General features: G+C 38.4%; 1 protein-coding gene across 5 annotated transcripts; it reads right to left on the minus strand.

The window, feature by feature from the left end:
• Positions 1-621: 621 nt before the first annotated feature.
• Positions 622-3,899, minus strand: LOC133727954 (protein ROOT PRIMORDIUM DEFECTIVE 1). 5 transcript variants are annotated; one of them, XM_062155375.1, is made up of 4 exons: positions 2,315-3,899; positions 2,157-2,213; positions 1,464-1,800; positions 622-1,333 (listed from the first exon to the last, which is right to left on the minus strand). In XM_062155375.1, the coding sequence occupies exon 1, from the start codon at positions 3,858-3,860 to the stop codon at positions 2,475-2,477; it is 1,386 nt and encodes a 461-aa protein (XP_062011359.1). In that variant the 5' UTR covers positions 3,861-3,899; the 3' UTR covers positions 622-1,333; positions 1,464-1,800; positions 2,157-2,213; positions 2,315-2,474. The 5 variants fall into 5 exon arrangements, with proteins under 5 accessions (XP_062011359.1, XP_062011357.1, XP_062011356.1 ...); XM_062155373.1 differs by having other exon boundaries at positions 625-1,376; positions 2,157-2,236; XM_062155372.1 differs by having other exon boundaries at positions 626-1,376.
• Between the last annotated feature and the right edge of the window lie 8,185 nt (positions 3,900-12,084).

Below are 12,084 nucleotides of genomic sequence, written 5' to 3' on the forward strand. Positions count from 1 at the left end.
CCCAAGCGCCGCCGGACGAGGATGGTTGCCCAGAACCGGCCTTTAGGGTTTCCTCGAGAGAGAGAGAATTAGGAGAGAATTTGACCTCATTCCCTCACCAATATGTGTTCAACATATATATCATATATTTTTATGTCACATGATCTTAATCATATTTTTAATTCTTATTAAATATATATGAATGCTTTAATGAGTATGTAGTGAAATTGGAAAATGAAAATAGATAAGGAAAATAATAAAGTATACAATCTAATATTATTGAATTGGAAAGTCTACATAAAATAAATATAATATTTTTTTGGTATAATTATTGTCCTTAATAGTCATTTTATAGTAGGTTATATATGTCATTTAATAATTCATAATAGAGTGAGGTCAAATGAGCAGATTTGGAGGTCTCAATAGAAACTCTCTTTTTTATTAGATCTTAGCATACAAATCAATTCTCTCAAGTATTCTTGTGACTTTCCTCCATTCTTAGGTCGACAGTGAGGTTCTTACAAATCTATTAACTGCTTCTTCAATCTAACGGAAGGTTTAGTTAAGGCGTCTTAGCTTCTGCCATTCCAACCAAGACAATTAGCAACATATTTAACTAATCCAAAGGCTCCAAGCAGACCAAGCCAATACAATAAACCAGATGTAGACGAACCAAACAAAAATAGAGAATACTAACATTTAGCAAAAACAAGTGGCCGCTGCTCCAATTCCACAGTTCTGTATGGTATAACCAACAAATGCAATAAACATATCGCACCCGAACCTTTGTTCTTTTGAGCTTAAAATCAGACCATTAATCCCTAATAAGCAAGAGCACCGGTATCAGCGTAAAACAGTACTCCAAATGCAGTTCGTTCTTGACTCGAAACCCTTGAATGCAAAGGTTGTACTTTACATCCATCTCCTGTATTTTCTTTTCTCAAAACACAAAAGACAAAGACAGGGTAAACTAAACTATGCTAAACAGTCATAAACATCATGTATTTCAAGGGCCATCATTTATTTGAAGAGCCAGTTTTGATCTTCTGAATGGTGGGGGAGATGAGATCAATTTAGTCTTAACCGACTGCATAGTGAGCTTGGATGTTGGTTGGCCACCAATCACACACGATTCAGAATCCAACTGTCAGCAGACATCCACCGTCATCAGAGCCGTTTCCTTCGCCTTTGGCATAGTCAGATGTACCACAAGGAAGGATTGCAAATCCTGATAGTAAGAGATCTACATAAGTAGAATCACCACCCTCGTACACGACATCCATCATGATATCTGAACTTGTTGGAGTAATCAGTGCATACACAACTGCTGACCCTGAAGCGTCCGTCCTCGTCTCTTGGAACATCAGCATGTAATTATTGTTATTGACATCAAGACACTGAAATATCAAGAAGATGACAGACTCATGAACAAACAAATTGAATGAACATAGAACAACATTGAAAGACACTACTCTTATGCTCACCTTGGCATTAAAGAGAGAAACACTGTTTGCCACATCCGTGATCCTTGTCAATCTGTTACATGGCTTGCAGTGGACGGCAGCTGACCTTGAGACTGGCATCCAAACAGCCTTGACCTTGACACTGGCATCCAAACAGATGTTGCAGCACTCAACACGAAACCAGATGGCTCACCGACCACCAAACTCTGATGCACCATAACCCTCATATTGCCACTAATTATCAATACAGAGTTTGTCCCACGGGCGCACTGATAAGCCACAAACCCCCCCCCACCAAATCTTTGCATCATACACTGTGCCAGCCTTAGCATGCTTTTCTTTGAATTCCTACTTAACCCTGTTGAAGAGCATAGGTAATTATGAAATATGAGATATTACAAAAAGCTAGCTATAGGCAGTAGTGGAGTTTAGGAACTTCATTAGGGTTTTTTAGAGGACATGAGGAAAGCCAGGGACTCGCATTCCCTCTGAACAGTGGCAATCCGCCTCTAATAGAATTCAAAACAGGAAGCTAATTAAAGCCCATCATGAGCTACAATTTCTCAATTCCAGGTCCCAATTTATGCATTAAAAGATACAAAGTACGAATCTTTGTAACTACCCACGAGCCAGATTTTACTCAAACAGAGATTGAAATGCAAAAATAATCAATCAAATAAACAAACTTAGATTGGAAAAGTGCCAAGTATCTACCTGCCCACAGTAATTTCCAGAATTCACATTTCCATTCTCCCGAAGCAAAGAAACGATCTAAATCAAACCCAGAAAAGAACCTAAATCAGAAATCCAAACAATCGTCATTAAATTTAGAGAAAGAAGAATCAAACCTAGAAAAGAAAACACAAAACAACCTCGTTGTGGCTTTTTCTTGTGACTGCAGCCTTCAATCTCAAAACCTTGGCCTGCAAAGTGGTGATCAAAGTCCCACTCACTTTCAATCTCCTAGTACCATCACCACATTGCAACTCCCATGGTTATGATGCTTCGAAGTGCAAATAAATGTTGTCTCAATCAATCCGTTACACGGACATCCTCTTCATCCAGAGTTTTATCAGAACCACCGTCTGTATCGGAGTCATAATCATCACCCGCATTCGAGTCCCTCCTCTGCCTATCATCATTGCAACCCCCAAAATCTTCAAAAGCATTCTCACCACATTCTCTTCCAACGAACCCCCTCTCATCATCTCCCCAGTCTCTATGGTAACTAACCAATTCACTATCCATTTTCGCCTTCCTTGGGCTCATCAACACCAACTCAGCCAACTTTCTTCTCGCCAAATACAAATCATTCGGCTCTACCAACTCACCCTTCCTATAAGCCTCCCTAAGAAACACCGTATGAAGCTTCCCGTGATTCCCCCTAGTCGAAATGTAGAAAATCCCCTGATGCTGCAGAAGAAACTCCTTCAACTTCTTCGGCAGATTCATCGCCATTCTAAAATGTGCAATCCTCTCCAACGTAATCTTCTTCTCCACGGTCAAATTCAACAGCTCATGAATCACCGCCACGGCCCTCTTCTCCATCCTCTTCTGCGCCTCAAGCGACCTCATGTCATACCCCGAAACATCCTCATAAGGACTCCAATACGGCACCCTCTGCCATTTCCACACCGCAATCCTATAATACTTCCCTATCTTAAACCCCGGCGGAAAATTCACAATGAATGAAAACCTTATATCCTCAGCATCAACCCCCTTCTCCCTATACTCTCTCTCCCTAAGCTTCTCTATAGCACAAACAGCTAAACTTGGGTCCTTCTCAACTACCTCAATGTACTTACTCCTAGTCTCATCAGCATCAAACAATCTGAAATACTCAGGGTACTTGAGAACTACAGAGTATTCGAAATCATCGGGTAGCCCGAATTCATACCTGGCAATCCGAACATGCTCGAGCCGGATCCGACCCGTATTGGACATCATCACCAGCTTCCTGAGCCGGGTCACGGCGTCGGGGACCTGGGCCGCCAGGGCCCGCTTCTCCTGCTCGATTTGGAGGTGGGCTTTTCGGGTCAGCCGGCAATAGAGGACGCGCTGAACCGGGTGCTCGTAAATCTCGAAGACGTGAGGGAACTTGAGGACGAAGGCGGCGGCCTCGTGCTGCTTGAAGCCGAGGCGGCGGGCGAGCATGTCGAGGCGAGAGGCTTGGATGATTTGGTGGGGCTGGGAGAGAATGAGGGCCTGGAATTTGAGGACTTTGCGGATCTTCTTCTCGATTTCCATGTAGTTGTCGTAGCCGTGGTCGCGGACGCGGTCCATTTTCTTGGGGATGGAGGTGGATTTGGAGATGGGTCTGGTGGAGGTGAGGTTGTGGAGGAGGAGGAGAGGGATGGGGTGGAGGGTTTTGGAGTTGGGTTTGAGGAAATGGGAGGAATAGGTGAAGAAGATGTTCATTTTTGGGGTTCTGGGTTTTAGGGGTTTAGGTGGTTTTCGCAGAGTCTGTAGGTGTTGGTGGTGATGATACGCTGTGCAAGTGGTAATTAACTAAATTAGTTAACCATACTCTTTTATTTTATTTTTATCTTTTTATTACTTATTACTATTAATTTTCTTTCCTATTGTAACTGGGAAAAGGCGTTTCGTAGTGCAAGAGAAATCGAGTTTCCCAGTTGACATTGGGAGTCCTTTTTAGCAAACTCATGACCTTAGTGTTTACAACTTCGAAACTCAAGAAATTACATCGTCGCACAGTAAAACCTCTATAAATATTAGTTCCTGTGGTTTCAATTTAATCAGATGCACTCCTGAGCTTTCCAATTTCAGTCAGCCGTGTTCAATTTCACTCTGCTCCGTCTAAATTGAACGTTAACTCTGATAATGAGCTCATTTTAAAGGCTAAAATGGTCATTTCCTCTCTCTCTTATCTGAAACCCTCTCTCTGAACCCTCATTTCTCTCTTGCTTAAGTCTCTTTCATCACCACTTTCACACTCTTGCTCTCTCCGAATCCACCCTTAAACCCCCAAGCAAAATTAAAAAACAAAATGAGAGGGAGAGCCAGAATCACAGGCAACATAACCGTCATGGAGGTTTCAATTTCACCTCAATCCTCTCAAGGCTTTCGGACCAGAGCCAAAACCCTAGCCTTCCAGAACCTCCAACAGGAGCATCAACAGCTACTACAATCGCCAAGTTTAGAGCCGGACTCTGATTCGTCATTGTTGTACTATCTCCAGCTCAGAAGCCGTTGTTGCTAACGACGGTAAGAAGCAAGTGGCGGAGGAGGCGTCGAAGCCCACGACACCATCCAGCTCAGAAGTCGCCGCCTTGAGAAGCCGATGTTGCTAACGACAGTAAGAAGCAGGTGGCGAAGGATGCGTCAACATCACAATTGTCCACACAACACTTGCACACAGGAAAATTATGGCCGAGTTTCTCGCCGGAGGCCTTCCACGCAGTCTTGAACTATGTTGAATTCGATTGCAAAGATATGTGTGGATGAGTTGCCATCGTCACTTTTTTCATTCTCTGGACCCCAGAATCGAATTGTTATGCTAAATTTTGATGGATACTGATTGGTTTTTGATATTTGGTGGGCTTGGTCTAATTTTGGTTTGCAGGTTTTGGGTATTGGTGGAATGCAAATTTATATGATGAATTTAGAGTTTTGGAGCTGCTGGGTTCTTCCAAGTTGCCCTTCGGAGCTCAAGGAGAGAGATAGAAGGAGAGAAGGTGGTGGGCAGGTATGGGTTTGTGGAGGGTAAGGGAAGACTAGGATGTGAGTGGGCCGGTGATTTTGGTAACTGGAGATCGACATGGTTGTTGGGGAGAGGAGAATCTGAGGAAGAAGAAGAACATGGGGTTGATTTCTAAGCATGAGGTTACAAGTGTAATTTAGCCCCCAAGCTTGGGTCTACATCAGCAATTAACGTCTAATTTGAATGAAACTTGATAAATTAGACACGACTGATTGAAATTAGAAAGCTCGATCAAGTGTGTTTTTAGATTAAATTGAGACAATATGGACTAATATGAAGTTAATCCCAAATCTCAGGGGAGTAAACTGAAATTAATATTTTTTTTTTAATTATTAAAAATTCACCATGGGATCAAAATTCAAATTGAAATAAACAAATGCTTAAACGCAATTAATTTTTTTCTATATATAACTCAAGGGGCAAAATGGGTATGAAAATATAATGATAAAAGTTAATGGATCTAGAATGATAATAAAAATATCCATGGACTTCAACCATTATGATGGAATGAAATTGGACCTATAATTAAAAACCTCTAAAAATTTATATTGCTCCTTAAATATCATTTATCCTATATATCGGACCATTTCTTTGGTGATCTCAAAAACATGTAGCCAGATGGCCTAGAACAAGGATTAAGACTACACAATCAGTTTATTAAAACTAAACTCGTTCAAATTAATCACAGTGATGTTACACCTATGTATATTCTTGCACTAACACATAATAATGCTAAGTGAATCACCTTTTTGGATACCACATGCATTCTACCTTATGTGGCAGCTAATGTGGCAGAAAGTCAAATCTATCACAGAATTTCATTAAATTACGTGATTGGACCAGAAAGTCCAACCTATCATAGAAGTTCATTAAATAACGTGATTGTACCGCATCAGCTGCCACATAATGTGGGATGCAAGTAACACTAACAAGTTGATGACTATAGATAGAGTTCCACCGCTTTCGATCTGGGACAGAAATAGTGGCAGATGCATGTATAGTCTAGTTAATTGGCGATCTGACAACAATCGCGGCAACACCTACTTTCCACACCCTTTGCTCATGAAATAGTAGAACACCGAAGTTCAGAACTCAGAAGGGCTTCTGTAGGTCAAAGTTGAGCAAGTTTAACTTACTATTATGACTTGGTGAAGTTCTGATCATGCCATGATAAATGTTTAATTAAGAAACACAAAGCATGATTCGAGTTCAAAGTTAACAGTCATTTTCTAGTAGACCTTTCTTCTTCTTAATGAATTCAACTTTCCCTTTGTGAGTTAATCTTCACTAGGTCAAGTCTCCACCTCATGCGCTCTTCAGCCATCAAATCACTGTGATATAGCTAATTGCTTGTTTACCTTAGCAGTTAGCAAAGACAATTAGCTATTTTATTTTATTTTCCTCATCTTTTTTATTGTATCTTTAGCAAACAAATCAATTCTCTAAGCATTCTTGGACTTTCCTCCTCTACTCTTACGCCGGTAAGGTTCAGACTTGACACCAGAGCTCACCCGCACTTAGCTGTCTATTAAGAGCATCAGCAGTGAGGATTCAATTTTTGGACTCAAATTTGGGTCCAAATTGATTGGAATAGTGATTTGAGTCAACCTAAATAGTGTATAAAATTACTTAATTTTATTGGGTTGCAAGACTTATTTTTAGACTCATATTTTATACTTTTTTTTTTTTGGACTCATATTTGAGTTCAAAACACAAATTCTTCCACTATGGTGTGGTCTGATACATGCACGATCAGATTTTTTGCCACATGGTGGGGCCTGCGAAATTTGGGTTCAAACTCATTCGGGTTCTTCTTTGGACCAAATCTTATCCAACTTTTAAGTCTCAGGTATATATATGTCCATTTTTTCCCGACCCACTACAACTCAATTCTATTGATTTTGGACCCAAATTTGAGTCCCCACTGCACTGTTGATGCTCTAACTGCTTCTTCAATCAAAAGAAAGGTTTAGTTCCACATTGTTAGCATTTTGCTTAGCTTCTGGCATTGTGTTAGCCAAATAGTCACCCTCAAGTATAAGGGGTACAAGTAATAGTATAGGGATTTAAGAAAGGTTGTCAAACCCACGAGGATTTGATTCCTTTCACTAGCTAGGGTGTGAACCTAAGGAGAGTTAGAATATGCAAATGTACAATCACAAACCTAAATTCACAAGGAAATCTAGGCTCATGGTGAGTATGTGCAAGATGGAGTAGTGATTTGATTTAGGTTTTTGAAGATAGTTTTAAATTGAAAATAACTAGATGCTCAAATGTAAACTAAATTACTCTAAACTAAACTAGTGATCAAATGGATGAAAGTTAGGATTTAGATTGTCTACCACTAACCTCCCTTGCAAGTATTGATGCATTCAATATGAATGATGCTAAATTAATTAACCAATTTCTCTCCTTGTATCCCTTTCGGGTATGACAAGGGACATGCTCCTTTTGTGATATCAAGCAACCCCTCTCGGATGTAGTACTTAACTACTTAAGTCATGCATTTAAATCCGGTTAGGTATCTAGTGCATTACCCTAAAGCCCCGTTTGGATGGCAAGAAATCATGGTATGGAATGAGAATTAATTTCATTTTTCATTCAGATGTGCCGTTTGGTTGTAATTAGAGATTGGAAAGAAAATAAAAAATGAGATCTGACTGGAAATTAACTCCCTCATAAAACCTTAATAGAATTACCTAGTGAGGGGTGGTATTCTATTTCCATTTCCCACTGTCAAAGGTAAAATTACATTAATTATCCCTCTAAAAATTTATATTCCCTCACCAATATTCCTTATAAATTGATGTACTTTAATTAGTAAAAGGGTGTTATTGAAAATTATAATTTCATATTTCATTCTTATGACTTACCAAACACTACAATAGAAATGAAAAATTAATTTCAAAAATTTAATTTCCAATAATGTTCCAAACACCCACATGGAAATACCAAAACATATCTCATTCCATATCCGTCTGGAAAGGAAAATAAATCATTTTCCAATTTTGACATTCCTGCTAACCAAACGGAGCCTAAGTGCATAAAGTTTGGAGATGAAGAAATCATGCAAACCAACCAAGCTTATCTCTAAGTGATTGTAATTCACAACCCCTACATGCACACCTAGTGTGCTTTCATGCTTTAACATTCAAAGGTTACCAATCTCTAAACATTATATCATGACATAGCAAACACACATACTCAAAGTGGTAAAGTCTAAGCATATGCATGCATTCAATTCTTGAACTAGCATGTAGGCATGTTAAAGAAAATTTCATAACATCATATTATAGCATCAATCCATACAAGATTGGCTAGGGCTTTCAACCCTAGCCCCAACAAAGTAACTACTAACTCATATTCATACAAAATTAACACCAAATCTAAAATACATCAAGGAAAATTAAGGAGTTTATGGAAAGAGTGAACTAGTTGAAGCTTGACAAATTGATGGCTAGCTCCTCCTTGTCCTCCTTGATTGCTCCTTGAATGTTTCTTGATGGTGGAATGGATGGATGATGGACTTCTTGTTGATGGTGGATGAATGGAATGGTGATGAAGATATGATGCTTCTTTGGCTAATTTTGAGTGGTAGTGATGGAGTTTATGGTGGTGGAAGATGGAGGAGATGGAGTAGTAAGGGGAGTATGGATATTATGGATTTGGATTTTGAGAGGTGGATATTGAGGTTTTATGAAGGAGATGAAGAGAGAAAGAAGATGTAATGGGGTGGAATTGGTGATGCATTAAGAGTGTGATGAAGTGATGCTTATATAGAGAAGAGAGATAGGAGTAAAATGATGAATGAAAGCAAAAGGGAGCAGCTCAAGCATTGTAAGAAGCATGGAGGTGGAGTATAAGAGTGGTAATATATCCTAAAAATAAGGGAAAAGAGTATGGAAAAGATCGAGTAAAAAGAGGGAAGTAATGATGAGCTATTGAAAAATATGGCTAAAGGAGAAGAGAGGAGCAGCTAGCTCTTTATTATGCAAGGAAAGTATGAAAATGAAGAGTGTTGGAGTGGGTTTGGGTAATATGGAGAGAACATGATGATTACACCCTAAAACATGGAAGGTTTTTGGGTGATGATGGTGGACTTTCTTCTCCTTTCTTCCTTCAATTGAATCTCCTCCGAGAATTCAGAATTGGCCTTCGACTTCTTCATACCAAATGTTCCTTGATAAGTGCAGATCATTCTGGTAAAATTTTAGAGCTTAGGTCACCGTTTTTTGGCCGGAAATGCTGCCGGAATCCATACAGGTCCGGTTTTGTCATTTTCGTCTTTTAGTCAGAAACTTAGACCAATCTTTTGAAGGCTTTTCACTCCGAACTAGCTCTTGTACTCTTCATAAGAAATGATCCTTAGGATGTCTAGAATAGATCTGGAAAGTTTCAACTCATTTGGAGTTCGTTTGGTCAGGCTGAAGCCCCTCCTTTCTTGTCTAGCTTGCTTTCTTCTAGCCGGAGTAGGAAAATGTGCTAAGGTTGACTTTTTAGTGCATTTCCATGCTTCTCCATCATTTCGTAGCATGATAAGGAAAACATAATAAATATATATAAATAAACACAAAGGTTAAGCAAAAGTACAAGATTAGGGGAATAATAGAATTGGATTAGTCAACATTAAATTGGACTTTAGAACAAGTAATTTTCATATTTTAGGGCACAAATATGTATACGAATTATGATCCAACACATTGCCACCATGATAATTAGCAACAGATTAAACTAATCCAAAGCCTCCAAGCCAATACAAAAAACCAACGCATATGGCAAACTAAAGGCAGACGAAACCAAACAAAATTAGAGAATAATAACATTTAGCAAAAAGTTGGTCGCTACTCCAATTCCACAGTTCTGTATGTGAAGATCCTAGAAGGGGAGTGATAGGCTCACAACCAATTTTTCATTCAATATTTACTTTCTTAGGGATTGGAAATAGATGTTCAATCCTGAGAACTGATATTGATGAGAATGAAAGTAATATCAAACAACCCAACTAAAGCAGTAAAGAACACAAGTTTTGTTCACGCAGTAAAAACCTTATCAAGGGAAAATATATATGTGTGGCATGGTCTTTAACTCTTGAATGCCAAAAGCAAATCACTAATGAAAAACAAATTACAAGATTACAAACACTGGGATTGCACTGACCGCAGCAATCTTTTCTAGACCAATTCACTAGACTGTTTGTGCTCGCTCCTTGCTGAATATTTACACAAGTGAAACACTTAGAAATTTTAGTAAAGATACAAGCTATGAACGCAACAAGTTCTTCTTGGAGATTTCACCTTTGAAGCTTGCAGTACCCAAGTGACCTCATAGGATGCAAGAAATGAATATGATTGAAAGGTTTGTATTTTTCAAAATGTTTTTAACATGGAACAATACACTTTTGAAAAATAAGAAACAAGAGAGAAAAGCTCTTGATGAACAAGGGGATTGAAAACCAAATATTTTCAATGACAGCAAGACACAATAGACTTTCTCAATATATAGAAGAGGGAGAGAAACAGTTTCCTTAATTCTTAACATGTGTGCCCCTTAATTCCACCTGACAAAGGTAAAGGTGTTGGGTGACATTTTCGCTCGCTGTGTGCAATTTTCCAACAAAAGAAAAACCATTTTGAAAGCTAAAAACCTTTAAACCTAGCTGACTTTGATTAAAACTGCATTTTGAACATTTTACACACTACCTACACTGTAGATATATAGTACAAATCGTACAAATCACAAGCAATTAAGAAGCCATCAGAAGAAGCACACCATACCTTAGTAAAAACTTTTAAAAAGATATGCAATGCATGAATTTACCTGCGTTCATGAGGTCAAAAGGATTCTTGAAATTTGGTCTTTTGACAAGGCAGCAAGGCAACACTTTATATTTTGCAGCACTTTAAATCTTTAATAATTTAGACCAATGGAGTAAGGTTTTGTTAATGAAGGAATGCCAACAATATTTGTACTACCAGTATGGTATAACCAACAAATGCAATACACATATATTGTAGGTCTATTGAGTCAGTCCAGTTCCAAATGGACAACTCTTAGATTCACCCCCAGAATGAATGAGCATATTCACCCTCTATTGTGATTAATGCATTTTAACTTTATAATTTTCTAATCCAACCATTCATGTTGCATAACATCATACAAAGATTAGCTCTGTAAAAAAATCAATCAAATTGAAGACTTTTTAGTTATTCATTTCTATGAAATACATGGACGGTTAATCATAATAATAGTAAATGTTGTTAGAACCATCCATTTGTTTGAATCAATTAGATAATTAAACGATTTCTGATTCGATTGATTCTTTACAGAGATAATCTTTAAAGGCTAATTTAAGATATGGACAGTTGGATGATAAATTCATTAAGTAAAAGTATGTTAATCGACAATAAATTAAGGTGAACATGTTCGTTCACTCAGAGGGTGAACCTAAGAATTGTCCATCCCGAATTATTGTTCTTTAAGCTTAAAAGCAAACAATTAATCCCAAATAAGCAATAGCCCCAGTATCAGACAAAATAGTTCTTCAAATGCGGTTCATTCTTGACTCGAAAGTCGAAACCCTTGGATGACAAGGATTTACATTCATCTCCTTGACTAATCTCCTGTATTTTCTTTTCTCAAACCTTTCCTTAGGGTCCATGGCGGAGGGAGTTAAGGCCGAGTGGGGGCCATTGCCCCCATTAAGATTTTGACATTTGTCTCACAATTATATGATTTGCCCCCGTCAGAAAAATAATGTTAACAATATATATATATTGTGTTCCCACAATTCACAGCCCACAAAACATATGATGGTTGGACTAAATATATTAGCAGGCCCACAAATCACAATTCCACAAAACAAGAAAGGAATATGAAGCTTCTTGTGTACTCTATTCAGCATATATATCAAAACTCAACTAT

The sequence above is a fragment of the Rosa rugosa genome, chromosome 2 (genome assembly GCF_958449725.1).
Source record: "Rosa rugosa chromosome 2, drRosRugo1.1, whole genome shotgun sequence".
NCBI lineage: Eukaryota > Viridiplantae > Streptophyta > Magnoliopsida > Rosales > Rosaceae > Rosa > Rosa rugosa.